Source organism: Varanus komodoensis, unplaced genomic scaffold, assembly GCF_004798865.1.
Source record: "Varanus komodoensis strain SLA01 unplaced genomic scaffold, ASM479886v1 scaffold12, whole genome shotgun sequence".
NCBI lineage: Eukaryota > Metazoa > Chordata > Lepidosauria > Squamata > Varanidae > Varanus > Varanus komodoensis.
The window spans coordinates 1,148,135-1,165,787 of NW_025335349.1; the positions used below are offsets into that span (position 1 = coordinate 1,148,135).

At 42.5% G+C, this 17,653-nt stretch overlaps 1 protein-coding gene across 1 annotated transcript in view; it reads right to left on the minus strand.

The window, feature by feature from the left end:
• Positions 1 to 17,653, minus strand: part of HMGCLL1 (3-hydroxymethyl-3-methylglutaryl-CoA lyase like 1) — a 69,551-nt gene that overhangs the window by 24,545 nt on the left and 27,353 nt on the right. Inside the window, exons 6-7 of the mRNA XM_044422171.1 lie at positions 14,312 to 14,375; positions 11,707 to 11,895 (exon numbers count right to left, since the gene is read on the minus strand). Of these exons, the coding sequence (XP_044278106.1) occupies positions 11,707 to 11,895; positions 14,312 to 14,375 (253 nt within the window). The remainder of the gene's footprint in view (positions 1 to 11,706; positions 11,896 to 14,311; positions 14,376 to 17,653) is intronic.

A 17,653-nucleotide genomic window follows, 5' to 3' on the forward strand; every position in this document is an offset into this window, starting at 1 on the left:
AAAGTTCAAACCGCATGCTGGCATCTTAAGCAAAGTTAGGTATGCAGAATGGTTTACAGTTATGCCAAATCTCTGTAGTTGAATGGCAATGGGGTGAACTTAGGCATCTTGTCAACACTTAGTTTAAGTCTCTTCCAAAGTTCTGCAACCCCTTCTCAGGTCATATTTATTGTCAGGTTTCTTACTATCGACACAGCCTCCATGCTCTGCTAGTGAACCTAGAGTAGCCTTAAAAAGTACCCTTATTTTAAAATGAACTAGCATTATTTGCTTCATTTCCTTATTATACCAACGCTTTCTTTCTTTAAAACTGCCAGACCTCCCTGAATTCACTTGCGAGGTGCCAGTTGCACAGTGGGGGCCAAGCTCTCACTCACTGCAGGCTGTTCAGAGAGATTCATCTGATTCTGAGGAGGAGGAGGAGGATGGGGGGGACAGACGGATGGACAACTATGACACTTCAAGGTCTCTTAGTGAAGTTTCTTGGGCCAAGCATGAGAATCAGCCTGCTTTGAAAGGGGAAGAGGAGTTTCAGAGTGAGAGGGAGAGCATATACAAGCCCCTGTCCTTAACCTGGTCAAGAGGTGATGAGAAAAATGAACTGCTCAGTTGGAGGGGCTTCACCATTCCCACTGTTTTGCCCTCAAACAGCAAGAGCCACCTAAGTCAAAAGCTTTACTGAAAGGGAGAGACAGTTTGGATTCAGCTTGTTCCATGGGCAGATGTTTCCCCCTCAACCTTGGCAGAAGGCTTCTTCAAAGGACTGTCTTGAGTTTGACAACCGGAAGGAAAGATGGAAAAGCCCAGTTCATGGCACCAGCCTTGATTATCATGAAATCCACCAATCAACACTAGACATATCATACAAGTGAAATGGGAAAAAAGGGGGGATGTGCAAGTGAAATGGAAAAATAGCTAATTCTTGCAAGTTCCCTCTCTGCTTGCAGCCCCCAAGACCATCTTTCCCACAGACCTTAAATGTCTCTCAGAAGCTATAGGGAGAAGCAAGATGTTCGTGAAAATCACCTTCTCCTCCATTCAACCAAGTGGAAAAGTCTAGGTCAACAGCATTCCTTCTGTCACTCTAGAGTTTAAACTCAATTCAGCTCATCATTTATAAATAAGAAGACTTTTTCCTCCTAGCATTAAATCAATAAATACATTAACTATGCATTGTTGGAACTCTTTAGCAAGCTGAAGGAATAAATAACAGGAGAAATATCTTTATTAATATGGAAACAGCCTTAAGGCCATATATCTAAGATTGCAAAACTATGCACATTTGCTTGAAAGTAAGAGCCACTGAATTTAGTGAGACATAATTCCCAGTATACATGCATCAGATCGGGTTGGGTTTTAAGTAGGCTTACTGGAAATCAGATACCATAAAATCCATGGGGACCTTCTTCCCCATATAGTCATAATGGGATAATTGCTTCACATGTCATACAAATTACTGTATGCCTCAGACTTTACCTGCCCATTTTCTTGAGAGATGAAAAAATGGCTTGGTATCTGGCAAGGAAGACATTCTAGTAAGTGCTACTAAATACTGATCCCAAAGAGCAACTGAATCCATTTATGTGCACATACAAAAACCAGGTCACATAAAACAATAATGCATCTTGTGGCACCTTAAAGACTACACTTTTCTGGCATAAGCTTCCATGAATGATGTCCACTTCATCAGGACACATGGGTAAATTAAGGCATAGTGGGATGGTCTGTCATGCAAGCCAAGTCATTTTTACTTGGTGCCAGTGAATGTCTGACTTGTCACATCACGTGAACCCAAGTGGCAGGATATGTCTCAAAAATAACCCTGAAAGAAGCCATGCGTTTTTCAAACCATCAGAGAACTCTTGCTGCCTGAGTTCACACAACCTGACAAGCCAGAGCAAGCTGGGCGCCCATAGGCAGTCCCTATGGGGAAACTGTCCCTATGAGGAAACTGAACATTGGTGTGCTGTCATTTCATGCAAAGCAGATATCTGTGCCCCATCAGCTTTTTTTTTACATATAGTCTTGCTAAAGCCCAAGACCAGTTGGAGCTTCCCTAAACCTCCTCCTCAGCCTGAATCAAACTTCACTATCTGGTCGGCAATGTTAGTGCTCCCAAAGGAATCTCCTGCAGGACATTTGCACAGTGCTCAGTGTAGCCAGAAAGTCCTTTCAGGCCCCTGTAATTTCAGAGCAGAACAAAAGCCAGATACATTCCAACATAACTTAATATCAAAAGGTGAAGAGTCACATGAGTAGCAGCAGCAAAAAGAAGCACATCACTGAAAAGTTGGAAAAATGGAGAAGTGTTTAAGTCTTGTGGAATTTGACATTATTCCAGTTTAATACTCTTGGCCAGTTTCTTTGAATTTTGCACCCAAAGGCAAAAAACAGCATGGGAAATCTCTTGACATTCTAATCCCCCGCAAAGTTGTTCCAGGACTGGGGGTTACACCCCAAATTGGTTCAGTGCAGCAGATTACCAGGAAAGGGTGTTGCATCTCCTCCTTGCCTGTGGCTCATGGGGTTGAACACTCACACTTCCATGCATGAATACTTTGGCTCCCAGGTCAGCACTCAGCAGACTCTAGTAGGATCACAAAGAGCTTCCTTTTTATTAGGAGCATTACATGGAAATATATCCTCTGGCTAGCAGAACAAAGCAGCTTTTGTAGATGGGTACATACTCTTGGAAGGAGGGAAAAAGGGAGAGCCACACCCAGTTGGATGGGGGTGGACAACTTCTGGCCCTCCAGATGTTTTGTCTACGACTCCCACAACCCCTCACCATTGCTTCTGCTGGCTAGGACTGGCAGAATTGAAGCCAAAACATCTGGAGGGCCACAAATGGTGTGCCTCTCAACTCAACTCTATCAGGCAAGTCTCAAAGGGAAAAGCAGATACATATAACATAAGGGCTCTTTTACACTGTCTCTAGTGCTATTTTCCTGATCTGCATTACCTCAGCTGCTGCTATTCCTGATGAGGAAAAATTTACAGGTACCTGTGCAGGCACACATACCCCTAGAAGTAATGAGAGAGCCTCAGGATTCATTTCCATATGTGGCATTATGTTAAGAACCATGGGCATTGTTTTTCAAAGGGTGAGCTGCCAGGCTGAAAACCTGTGCCTATTTATAACACAAGACCTGTTATACTTACTACTTTGGCCAGAATTTGCTTTGCTTCCTGAATTACATATCAGCCATATGAGTAACGGATATCCAAAAATATTTGGGCTTTATTGTTTCTTAGGGCATTCACTTTTTCTCTATTACATGGATGGAAAATGAATTCTTGTCTTGCATTTCCATGGTTCTCTAAGAAGTATGTTGAAGAAACTAGACCTGCAACCTGCAGATTGAATCTTTCACTACCTTGTTGGTATGATTTCCACAGCAGAACACATTCTTTTCCATTTACAATTACTGTTTCAGCCGTTTAGTCAAATTTCTGTTTGTTACGTATTTCCAAGCCCTAGAATTAATTTCCAAGACAACGCTTTGAAAAATCAAAGCACTGAATGTCTACAACATATCACTTATTTGGCAGTACCTTCTGCAACTGGCTGCATCTGACCGAAAGCCAGACTGGATATTCATTCTGGATCTGTGCACGAATGATTTTCATCTTAACCTTGACATTTGTGCACTGACCTTTCCCCAGATTGGTTTTCTGCATGCTACTGAATTCCAAGTCTCCAAGTTTTTATTGAATCATCAAATAATCCACTACTACTTCATCAATAATGCAACCTAAATTATCTCACAAATATGAATAAATTAGATGTTAGAAAAAGCTATCGGGCATCACCTGACACACAGCCATTTTAGAGATTTCACTATAGATACATCACTTTGCTAGCTCAATCCAGTAGCAAACTCTGAAATTTCAGAGCCCATCAAAACAGCCTGGACATAAGTGCATAAGCCCACACTAAAGAGCAGCAGTAGAGAGCATACTACTCACAACAATAAAAACTGGAAAGCCTTCTCATTAGCTCATTAGAGCATGGAGAGCCTGTCAATTCCCTTGGCATTCTGGCAGAAGGCATCACTTGACAGTTGGAGGAGTTTTTCCTGTCTCCCCCCCACCAACTATGCACAGGATTGTATCCTAAATGGGATTAGCATCAAGGCAGCAGAAGCAAACTCCATTTTATTCTTGTAGTTCACTATATCAGGAACACAGAAGAAGTCAGAAAAGCGCGATGTGACAGGAAGGGTGACAAGAAGTCATACGCGTAGTGGCATGCTTCAGAACCAAAGCAATCCTGAACTGGTTAGCCTAAGAGCACAGGTCACTGACAGAGCCTAGGTGGCCACAAGATTTTTCAGAGTGCCAGGGCCAACCACAAAAATGTGCTCTGAGATTAGAACGGGGACTCTGCGTTTGGAGTATTCTTCCCCATCCCTGCAGCAAGCGCAGGAAGAACCATGATGGTTGTGCTGTCAAGGTTGCTTAGTGTGACCTTGGAGATGGGGTTTTGGCGGTGGGAAGCAGAGGAGACAGACTCTGCCAGCATAGAAAGTGCCCTGCCGGTGCTTCTCACCCCTTCACCTCTGTGCTTGTCCTGTCTTTCATAGGATGCCCATAATCCCAAGTTGAGAGAGTTACAGGCAGCTTCACTGAATCGTGGCATAAATCCAGAATCTAATATTCCCTAGCTGCAGAACTAGTTAAATTCAAATACAATTATGATCTGTAAAAGCAGCGGTATTTGTGGCAGCCCCGGTTACTAGTCTCAACAAAGCATCTTATTGATGGAGGCAAGACCAAGCCGTAACATAACTGTGCCCTTGCGCAGCTTGTCAAGCAGCAGATCTCACAGAAATCATGTTAAGGAAATGGGATAGAGCTCTCATGCTAAAGAATGGAACCCTACTAAAGATGTTCTGAACAGGCTGTCTAGCATCAACACTGTAAGCAAGAATATGTATTCCATGTTTAAATATAACATCAGCATTAAAACATTTGTTAGATACACTGCATTTAAGAACACGGAAAGTGTTCTGCAGCCCTCTATTAAAAGTGTTACCTGTTCTGTAAAGCAAATTTTACTCCAGGCAATGTCAAGGTAACATAACCTCCGATCGTTTGTATTCCAACCTTGCAGACACCCTTCTTGCATAAAAATTTCCTGATCAGCCTGTCCCCTCTTCTTTGGAGGTCTGTTAACTGTTTCCTATTAATAATGGTTTGTCATTTCTTTTGGCTAAATGCAGCCTTTGTCATGTTCTCCAGGCTACACATGCAATTTTACTCAGGATGTTCTATTTACTCAAACAGGCAGCCACGCCTCCTTTTTTGCTGACTTTGTCACTTCTATAAATTCTATAGTCTGATATTTTAATATCCAGCTTTGTGAGTTCAGCCAAGTTTCAGTCACTGGGCAAACCCTCAGCCATTCTTCTGCTTAAAATCTTATTGTTTTGAAATATTACTTCATATGCTTTTTACATTTGCACCAAAGCACACTTTTTAGACAAAAAATAATGTATATAAATTATATTCCTTATTCTTTTCAATAACACCAACAATTAGCTCAATCCTCAAACCCCCTATCCTGGAGGAATGGTGTATATGTTTAAGTATGTGTGGGTTTTAATTTCAGCAAAGTCTTTTCAGAATGGGTTGGGCATTGTAACCTTAACCTTTGAATGCTTTGGCTAAGCGTTCTGCCATCTTTCACTACCTACTCTTTTGTTAAAATAACACATATAAAACCTAACTTCCTTGGTAATTTCTTAGGCAGATTCAGCTAGTCCATCCAATATTATTTTGGAAGTAAATATCCTAGCAACGCAAGCCACTGCTGATAGATGGGTGGCTTTTCCCTTCAAGTACAATCCAGGTAGTGTGGGATAGGAAGTGCTACCATTTCAGGAACATGTTTTCCTTGGAAGTCAGCAGTACTCCACTTTTGTCTGTTGCAAATATTGGAAGCAGACACTCTGGAAGTCATTCTCAGGACAGAAGAGAAAAATAATAGGCATAATTATGATATACTGTGTCCAAGATACAAAAGACTGCAGCAATCCAGAAAGCTCTGAAAGAACTTTACAGCCTGTAACTGGTAAAAAAAAAAAAAAACAGGAAAAGGGAATTCTTTAGTTATTTTAGTCCTTTGCAGATCTTCCTTGCAGCCTTCTTTAGACATACATTGAGTATCTTGCTATTTTACTTCTCCAGCTAAACAAAAGTATTTTAAATTCATTTAGCCAGAGCTAAAGCTGACATATAAAGCTTGGCTGCACGAGCTGTGAAGTTCAACTTTATGGCTACGATGGCAGCCACTGAACTGTCACAAGTCATTGGCCAAACACACATTCTAGACTTGGTTTGCTCAACTGGGTAGGTGAATGATTACCTGATACTGGGGGATTGGACAACTCTTCTTCTGTCATCAGTCAGATCACTTCCTGCTCAGGTTTAAACTGTCAATAGAATTATCCCTCTGCAAGTGTGTGGGGTGTATTGAAATAGTCTGTCTCTGGAAGCAAGTGGAGTTTGGGGGATTCCTTAGGGCTCTGGGGAATTTTGAGGCTGCTGCGACTGGCTCATGGCTAAGACCCAGTTGCCCTCCAGATCAGAGACATAACTTGGGGAATGGCATAACCAGTCCCAAGCACACTCTTCTACTGAGCAAAGCTCACGTGGCTCCTTGGGATACCGCCAAGCTCCGTATAACTGAACAAGTAGAAAGAGTGCAAGTGGGGAAAAAGGTGACACCTGAGCATGACTGAAAGCCTATGATTGGCTTGATGTGATAATCCCTCTGGCCTGATGTATGTCACCAGTGCCCCCTAGAGTGCCTGGTACATTGGTCCCATGTCAGGAGGTCCCACTAGGATTACCTTACCTTGATTTCCTCCAACACATATATATGACTAGTGGCTTCTAATGCACAGTCTAACCCTGTTTTCTTATATGACTTTTAGTTATCAGGGCAGGAAAACATGTACAAAATAACATTGATAATCAAGTCCTACTGATCACCTGTATTCTCAACTTGTGTACTTTCTGGCATATTAAATCTAGCAGGAATGAGTTGGCCATCTGGGTTCAGGAGACTGTAAATGGGAGTGGAAGCAGTTTCAGCTTCTTCAAAAGAAATAATATGATCACTCCAGAAGAAACCTAGGTAGACCAGTGGGTTACATATCCTTCCTGTAAGACAGGGGTGGCCAGGCAACTTCAATCAATCTTGAGTGAAACTGATTGTCTGAATATATTTCAGTCAGATTCAGGACCTGGTTTTCAGACAGAAACCCCCTTGGTTGACCTGTGCAATGACCTTTGCTGGAACAAGAACAAGGAGAGTGCAATCTGTTGAGTCTCCTTGGCCTTTCAGCAGCTTTTGACCAGATTATGGTCAGTGAGTTCAATGTGGGAAGAACCAGTCTGGCAGTAGTTCTCGGATTTAAATGACCTTTTCCAGAAGGTTGTGTTGGGAGATTACTGCTCAGTGACCAGGCAATTATGCTTTCAAGTTCTGCTGGGTTCTACTCTTCCTTGCATGTTATTTTAATATCAACATGAAACTGCAGAAAGTGGTCATCCAGGGATTGATACCACTGCATGTATCACACCAAACTTTATTCTCATTTTCATCAGATGCTGGTGAAGTTTTGTCTGTCTTGAATCAGTGCCTGAGCAAAGGAGGGCAAACAGACAAGCTCCAGCTCAGACTATGGTACTGTTGATTGGTGATGTATCTCCTCAGGTGAGTCACGTTCAGTCTATTCTAAATAAGGTCCAACACTTTCCCTAAAAAGTCAGGTGCTCACTGGGGGTGCTTGTTGATCCATCACTGTCACTGAAGGCTAAAGTGACGATTTGTTTCAGAACATTACCTCTCATATACCTGGATCCTATAATATTCATCAGAGGCTCTATTTTGGGTGTCCACACTGAAGAAAGTGTGCAGAGAGACACTTGGGAGCCACTAAGAAGAGGTTCTTTTTGGTAGTGGTGCCCCAGATATGGAAGACTCTCCCCAGAGAGCTGCCGCTGTTGCCATCCCTGAGTTTTTTCTTAGGAATTTAAAATTATAAATGTAGCCTCTTCATATTTAAGCCTGTGAATTAAATCCCAGATCTAACTATCCTGTGGGTTGTGGCATGGGCTCATGCTGTAAACACAAATGATGAAACTGATATGATCTTTCACAGTTCTGCTATTCTTCCCATAATTACAATTTCATACATTGTTGTGATCACAGTACAAACACAGCACATAATGTGTGTCGTTAAAGCAGCAACTGTGCTTGGAATATATACGAGAGAGAGAGAGAGAGAGAGAGAGAGAGAGAGAGAGAGAGAGAGAGAGAGAGAGAGAGAGAGAGAGAGAGAGAGAGAGAGAGAGAGAGAGAGAGAGACAGAGAGAGAGAGAGAGAGAGACAGAGACAGAGAGAGACAGAGAGAGACAGAGACAGGCAGGCACAGTTCCCCTTGCAAACAAAAGGAGCTCGAAGCAGATCCTATCCAAGAATAATTTTGCTGGGTCCAATACAAATCCCCTTAATCCTCTTCTCATTTTGAACAATTGGAGCATCGGCTTGTGTCCTATAGTTCATCTGTGTTTCCTTTGTTTAAACCCTGTGCCTTCCTAGCTGCCCAATTTGTATTCATAAGCATGACATGATGGCACGCATGCACATTAGCTATACACGAGTGACAGATGCACTTCAAGTGCTGCTTCCTGTGCCTGGGATCCACTGTCGGTTCTTCTGTTCTGGAGACCACAAGTGTAATTCATTTACTCACATGCTCCCAGACCTCTAAATCCTATCAGCAGAACTGGCTCCCCTGGCACTGGGATTTAAAGGCCCCTGATCTATGATGGTGTTGCTCCCTTGCTAATGCTGATAGTTGTAAAGGTTGTTTTATTTTCAACCACTAATCTAGCGTGTGCTTGTTTGTTTGTTGAGCCGTGGCTGCAACTGACAGTAAGAAAGCACTATCTGAACATGACACAATGTGATCATACACAAGCTCTTGAGTATACGTAACAAGAGGCACCACACAAAGACCTAAGAAGTAGGTGTCCAATACTGCTATCGTACTCTATCCATCTGTACAATCTACAAACTCCCATCTATCACCTCTTGTGAGAGACAGATGTTGCAAACTTAGGTTGGGACTCTTTGCCTTTCCCATTCTTTTCTTCCAGTCTTCTGATTTCCCCCCGCTTTCTTAAGACCCGTATCTCATCTACCTACTCTTCCTTCAGCTTCCATTTCTTCAGTGCTCTATTCTTCCTTCTGTTCATATGCACCTTTCTTCTAGGGTCCTTGCTTCTCACCTCCTACTTTGTAAGAACTCTTCCCATTCAGCTTTTAACTACTTCTCAATTTTCCTAACTCATTTACAGATCCTTCTCCTCCAAGGTGTACGAAGGCATTCCCCCACACAATCAACCATGCTCAGCTCCCATTCTTTCCAAAGCTAGATTAATTCGACCATGTACTCTGCAGTATTTCATTCCGACCATGTACTCTGCAGTATTTCATTCCCTCAATACTTAGAATGGGAATGATCATTTGATGACACCACAGAAGGTCATCCAATTATTGGTTAGGATTGTTACATTTTGACATTAAAAAACAGGTAGCCCAAAGCACTTTGCCTCTTACACTTTTCAATTTGTCCCATCCCCAATCTGTCCATACAGAAAGGAATCAATGAAACCACCACCACACTGCCAGACCATAATGCACATACTCCGTCTTGCATGGTTGCTTGTTTGTTTTACATTGCTCTGAAACATTAGAAAATGCCGCTCAGCTTCACAGAAAGAAAAGCAGTTCTTTTAGGAAAAATACTCACACTAGAACAGTGGTGGCGAACCGATGGCAGGCATGTTGCAGCGGGCACACAGAGCCCTCTCTGTTGGCATGTGAGCCAAGTCGCCCCAGCAGCCGAGCATCAGATAACAGTGCACATAGGGGCCATGCGCATGCTCGGAAAAGAGTAGCGGCGCCAGGCAATGATGTCATGAGCCACGACTCATTAGCCACAACTTGTCCGAGCTTTTGCATGGCCTGTCAGTGCGCTGCCAAGGACAGATAGATAGATAGATTTGCTTAGACTGGCTGTGAGGTGTTTTTTCTAAACTAAAACCTGAGTATTCGGGTTTTATTGCAGTGTTGGCACTTTGTGATAAATAAGTGGGTTTCGGGTTGCAGTTTGGGCACTTGGTCTCTAAAAGGTTCACTATCACTGCACTAGAGCATAAGAGGTAATGAACTCTACAGGCTTTTTTTAAGGCTCCTTTGTCAACATGCAGATTAAGCCCTATCTTTCCTAGACATGGCAAATGAGCTAGCTAGCTTCCAACTACAACTGTTGTGGTCAGTAGCAAGTGTAAGGATAAAACATCTCAATTATTTCATTTGGAATTCTAATTTTACAGTGTACTGCCTAAATGAAAGCATAGTCTAATATATCATACTGTAGTAAAAGTTAAACTGGATCAATTTATCCTGCAACAAGTTTTCAATGTGGCAATTTATTGTCATCAAGTGAAGTCAAGAAAATGCATTTACCAACAGGTACTCCAATTTTCACACTCTTGGTTTTCTGTAGCATTGAAAAAGGACAATCTAAATGGAAACAGCATTGTATATGGTGTGGTGGTGTAGAAGCTTTTGTATTTCATAATACTTGGTTTCCTCTTGAACCCTTAAACTCTAGTAGGCTTGGCATATTACAGGTGAAAAGAAAATTCTCCAATATCACTAGATGACTAGATCCCACCCTATACAGTTATAAGCTGTAACCAATAAAACTAGTGCGCAATTTCACCCCAAGTTGTCAGTGTGGTTATTGCTCTCCCTGCCCCGCCAAAATAGAACTGCAAGTACAAGGTAGCTTGTGGGGCATTTAACAAGAGTTTACACTGTATTTCTCTAGACCACTGGCAGAGCTGGGTCTGGCTATAAACCTCCAATCCATACTTAACTGAATGTCACTCCAGCTGAAAGCTAAAGGAGAAGGATTGCATACATGGGAAGCCCACTATACAATTTGTCACCCAGCAGGTTGCTGTAATGCAGAAATGCGCAGCTCACATGAAGCGACAGCATACAGGCTAATGATGATTTACATTCATGACATATATCTGTTCTCATACCCAAGGACAGGTTCATACCTTACCAGCAGCAGTGCAGGAGTCACTGCGATACAGAGACACCCATACCTGCCAAACTACTTCTTGAAGGAAGCTGAGCATACAGCTAGGCCAGTTATATGACTGCTTCCGAACATCTGAGCTGCCTCACACTGGACGAGACTCTGGTACGTCAGCTCAATACTGCATATTCTGTTTTGGTGACAGCTGGTCAGAACTGTGGCAGAGGTATTCTCCCCACCATTTGTTCTTGGACCATTTTGCTTGGAAATACTGGGGAATGAACCTGGAAACCTCCAAAATACATGCTCTACCACTGTGTTATATGCTTTCCTATGCCTGTGTCTCCCTAGCATGGGGGCAGCCAAGCTATTCCTGGAAGTTGTGCAAACCAGCTTTTAGTCCAGAGAACACTGCTACTTCCCCACTAAACTTGCACCAAATGACTGACAAATCTGACAACACAACACATACTTATCCGTGATAGTTTTCTCCTCCCTTCTGTAAAGTGAAAATAAATGGCACTAAGTGTTATCAAACTGCCTATGGACAGAACTGGAATTTGGGAATTACCTGCATGGCCGTAAGGATGTTGGCCAAAGCCTGGCCATATGTGTCATGACAATGTACTGCAATAGCAGTTACTGGGATTTCCAGCATAACTGATTCCAGCATCCTCTTCATGCTTCCTGGCGTTCCCACGCCAATGGTGTCTCCCAGAGATACCTCATAGCATCCCATACTATAGAGTCTTTTGGAGACCTATGTAGGGGAGGATACAACCACATCAAACACATGCAAAGGAATTGACCGTGAAAATATAAAATGCTTTCTGTGTTACAAATTCACATGTGCTGATGAAAAACTGAGGAAAGGAAAAGCCGTTGTCAGAACCTGCAAAACTTGCTTTCTGAAATTTTTTAGATTTGACCTCTCTATGTGGGGTTGTGCCCTTTTATAGCTTTCAAGACCAAGTTTTTTGGTTGAACATTAACTCAGAGTGCCAGGTGTTTTCATTTGGTTAAACAAATTAATAGTGAAATGAACATCTGGCTCCGCATTAACTTTGCCTGCTTAATACTTCCATGGAAATCAAAGTGCTTTCCATTGTATATGGATTAGATCCCCTATTTCCTTTTTCCAGGAGGAGATGAAAACCTGAGGAATTATATGTATTTACAGAAAACAGAGGTAACATGCCATATGGGGAGTGAGATCTCATTAAAAATTTACAAACTGTCAGGAGATGAAATAGCATTCAGTTTTGCAATGAGTTGCCAGTTAATTTAACACAGGGGGCTACTGCACAACCTGCTAATCACTAAATCATTATTACGCAACCCAGAAAAGCCTGTGGAATCATGGTTTCCCCTTGCCTATCCTCTCTACTTACTTCCAGACATTAAAAGCACAAGAAGAAACTAAAACATTTGACCCAGTTGGCATGCAACAGCAATCATTGGTTAATTTACCAACAAACTGACCAAGTCTAGCAGTGAGTGAGCATGCTACCTCTGGCACATTCCTCATTTCCACTTTCACTTGACAACCTACAATTACCCTCTTCATAGGTTATTTTCATGATGTCATAACCTGTGCACTCTGGGTTTTCCTTAGGAATTAAATAACCCAGAGTTAATGCAAGAGCAAATCATAGGCTAATTCTGTTTTACTAAACCCTTTAAACAACCTACAGTTTCCAGGTCTGAATATTATACAAGAACCTACCAACAGGGAAATCATATGCTATTAATAGAAAGGGGAAGCATGCCTGATGCAGCACACTTATTCACTCCCACTTGTGCATGCAAAAACCTTGGGTTGACATTGCATGTAAACCCACTCAATGCTTTTCTGCGCATAGCATCTTGGTCAGAATTTGCAACATATAACATTTTTCAAGTATTTTGTGCATGACATTTCATGTTGCCTGCCCCCTCTTTTTTCCCTTTGGTCCTTTAAGCCTACTAAAAAGTACAGCCTACTGCAATGTGGTCCCAATAGGCAGACAAGCTAAAGGGGGCTAGAAATTGACTACAAGGCAGAACTGCTAAAGTAATCCACAGCCTTTGCTAGTGGGACCTCTGTGGACAGGTGTAATAAAGATTGACAGAGTGTGGAGCAATTAGTCCCTGAAGGCCATGAGTTATCCTGTTATGTGTTTAATCTGAAGAACAGACTATCAAGGACACAAAGAAGGTTAAATTGTGTTGTTCAAAGTCTGCAAAGAAGATATGAATCCCATGGCTATCTTGGGTAGTTCAGTGTCTACTATACTTGATACTGCTTTACAAATTAGAACTATCTGTAAAGTTACTTGGCTTTTCTGTGCTCAGTGTGCATTACTTATAAACAAACAGATATCACAGTCATACTATTTCTTCAATGCATTTCATGCTCTTTCATAAGAAAGTGGATCCTTGACTCACCCTGAAATTTCCAAGTACTTGGGAAATGTAAAGTGTGGCGAATACTTCTGGGCTAACCTACATGTTATATTAAATATGTTGTGTGTGGCTGATCCTTACTAGTTTATTTACTTTAGTGCAGGGGTCTCAAACTCGCGGCCCGTGGGCCAATGGCCGGGACGGGCAGGGCACGGGGAAGGGGCCCTGCAGCCTTCAAAGTGCCGGTGGCGCCCGGGCCAGCTGCGGGATGAGCAGCCCACCCCCACTGCGGTGGTGGAATACTTGATGTGGCCCAGCCTCACCCAGACTCTACTTCCAGCGGTCCCCGGGTAAGTTGAGTTTGAGACCCCTGCTTTAGTGTAAGTGTCCACTGATCTGACTTGAATTGGGACCACCATGCACAGCAAAGGGAGGCTGAAGACTTCCCACCCAACATTTTCCCTATCAAAATTCACCCTGTGGAACCCAGAAAGTTTTAAAAAAAGGTCCATTGTCATCCATGCAGTTTATTTTTTTTTTCTTTTTTCTTTAGTGTACAGGGGGTTTGAGATAACTGGAGGTGACAGGAAGTGGCTGGAAAGTGTGGGAAGGGTTAACCTCCTCTTCTCATGAGCTGGCATTACATCCAGATCTAGACCCCACAGGCTTAATCTCAGGTTAACAAAAGGATGTGGATTACCAGCAACCCTTCTCCTTAAATGCAGTGTGCAGTTAGCTGGCCTTCACGTATTTCTGGCCTTTGTGTTTTTACTTATATTAAGTAGACTTACTTCTGCAACTTTTGCTGGTGCAATATTTCCTTCATAAGGGCATCCCAATGCACAGGACACATACCTAAACAAAAAAGAATACAGAGACATTTGTAACATTCATAGACAAATGAGCCCTTCAAATAATTCCGTGGCATACGGCCAGCAATACTAGCAGAAGATTAAGCTGAGGGATGTCAGAGCTGAGGCAGCGGTTTCTATGTGCAGTTCAGTCACTGCTATGCAGGTAAAATAGTCATGAATTATTATTAGTATCATTAATATTAATATTTATACACCTCCCAAGTTGACATTTAGAAATTGCCCAATGAGTCAATCCCATGTAACTGCTGTATGCAGCTGTGCCTAGAATCAGGTGAGCAGCAGGGACCTTCCTCCTAGGTGAGTGTTGATCTGGCATGAAAAGCTTGGGCAATCCACTTTACCCAGGAACCAGCATAACTCCAAGCAGCCCACGACTCTACAGAACTGAAGCATCTCTTTTCTTATTGGGCATTGTACCTGATGATGTTGGTAATCAAGCAATGTATTTGATTCTACATGTAACTACTGCGGCAAGGATTGCATTTGCCCAACATTGGAAGAGTGAAGAACCACATACCGAAGAACTGATTTTAAAAAAGATCTTGGACTGTGCCGAAATGGACAGATTGACTTTGTCTCTGAAGGAGAAAGAGGATACTACTGACTTTGATCAAACTTGGAATTTATTGATTTATATTTTATTTGGATATTTTTATCCCGTCCAATTGCGTTGCGTGTCTCTGGATGGCTTATAAACAGATCACCCAATAAATACATATAAACCCATAATACTCCACAATTGAGCATAAAATGTAGTTAAAATATTTAAACATTGAAATTATGGAAAAATTAAAAGGTCTTGACTTGGCGCCGAAAAGCATATAATGCTGAAAAGCACAATTTAAAGGAAGATTTCTAACAACCTAAGGAGAAGGGAGATAAAGTTGCTCCTCATCTTCATTCAGAAAAGCAGAGTCCATACTACCCAGATGAAAAACTACTGGGATGAAAAACGACGCTTGTGGATGTGGGCCTTGTAAGGAGAACATGCATGGCAGATGTCAGCCACATACAGGGGAGCTGTGCAATTAATCATCCCTCGCATTCAGCACAAGTAAAATCAATCCAAGCAGAAACCCGGTTCTGCACAGGAGTCAGCCTCTTGCAGGAATCTTCCTGCGATAGTCACTAAGCCACCTTGAGACACACAGCTGCTAGCACAGCTGAACGCAGAAAGTCCCCCGAGAACCTAATCACAGGCACAGATGCCGCTGCTTCCTGTTTATTATTGCATTGTATGTTTGCATATAATTTACACAGTTCATTGCAGAGGTATTTATTTTCATTGGAAGTTCATGTTAGAAGACTAGACAGCTATCCCAAGGCAAATCTTTAACATGGCAGTTGATATATCCTTAGAGGAAGTCATATGTTACAAAGCCGCCAAAGGTTTACTGCCAGAATGCTGGAGGTTGGGGAGAAGGATGAAATAACTTATGAAGGAGTAGAATATTCACACACAGTCTCCCAGTCATAGCCAAAATGCACAACTCTGGATGGTTAAGGGCCAATGGATGGGTTTGCACAGAATGCTAAGACACCCGGTGAATAAGGTACGCAGAGTGGGTTGCTCAGGTGTGCCCGAGAGTGCATCAGGCTCCCTGTAGCTTGTTCTCCTGCTCCTCCTCTCTCAGTCCACTAGGTAGTATCCCAGGTTCCTTTGCAACAGAACTTCTCTACCTGCTCCAGTCAAGGCCTCTTTTCGTTTGCAATTAAAAATAAAATAAAATCCTCAAAATGTGCAATCAGGGTTGTATTTTTTCCGTACCAAAAAAATTGCCAATATAACAATAATTTTGTTATTGTTGTTGCTGCTGTAGTTGCTGTTATAGTCACTCTTTTGCAAGTGTCACTGTCCAAAATGTCTAGTCTTGCCTGGTGGCCATCTTTGTATTTCAGCTAGCAAAGAGAACAAAGAAAGTAGAGCAGGGAACATACATGGAAACTGACAAGACAATCAGCTGTAGCGTAATTTGCACACAATTGCCAGGGCCCAATTGCCAAGTTGTCAATTAAAAAGCACAGAAAAAGTAGGGCAGCTCTTTCCTGCCCCATCCCCACATTTCATGGCTCCTTCTCAGAGCCCTACTGCAGTTCTCTTACAGTTTAAAGCAAAATGGAGATTTATTTGGATGGGCTGAATGGGGAAGTGGGTGAGAAGACTGCTGCAGTTTTTACTCTTTCACTCCACCCCAGTTTGCCACCTCTGTAAGGGTTTCTTTCCAGGAATATTTGCACAATGATGTACACTGGGACTAAAATTCTTAAGTTCCCATATACATTGGTGGATTTGAGCTGGTACTGGCTGACTAGGAAATGAATCCTGGGGTTGTGCTGGAAAGCTCAATAAAAACATCAACCTTTTATGCAGCTGCAGTGGAAAAGAAACACTCCAAGTTGGAGATCATCAGGAAAAAAACTGAAAATAAAACATCCAATAACATACTGCTCTTATACAAATTTATGGTACAAACACACTTGGATACTATGCACCGTTCTGGGCACCATATGCCAAAAAGGATATTGGATTGTTGGAAAAGGAGCAGAAAAGAGCAACTAAAATGAGCAAAAGGATGGAGCAATTCTGCTGTGAGGAAAAGGTATAGCGTTTGGGGATGTTAAGCTTAAAAAAAAGGCAGGTTAGAGGAGACACAAAATTGTGGATAGTACAAAGTGAATAGGGAGGAGTTTGATTTTCTTGTACTGGCCGGGTAGGCAGAACCTTTTCTTTCTCTTTCTTAATTCTCAGGTCTGAAACTCAGGAGAAAGTAAAGGACACACTTTCTTACCCAGCGCACAGAATGGAATTCAGTACCAGAAGATGTACAGCACAGACAGCTTTAAAGGAGGATTAGATGCATTCACAGAGGACAGTGGTACCACTGGCTCCTAGTCATGATGGCTGCTCGCAGTATCAGAGGCAGTGTACTGCTGCATACCAACTGGTGGGAGACACAATCAGGAAGGAGTTCTTGACCTCACCTCCTGCTTTCGGGTTTCCCACTGTGGCAACTGGTTGACCAGTGTGGGAACAGAATCCAGGACTAGAGAGGCCACTGGTCTGATCCGGCAGACCTCTTACATCCCTAGGAGCTTGAATAACTATAACTCTCTCTTGGCTCCACACCCACCAGGAACACGAAGCACTGCAGCTTGCCTTTCGACAGCCGTCATGCATAAACAGGTTCCTCTGCCTTGGAGAGCCATAGAGCATTCAGAAAGGGCAGGGTCCTTAGCAATGTCGTTGCTTGTGGGATA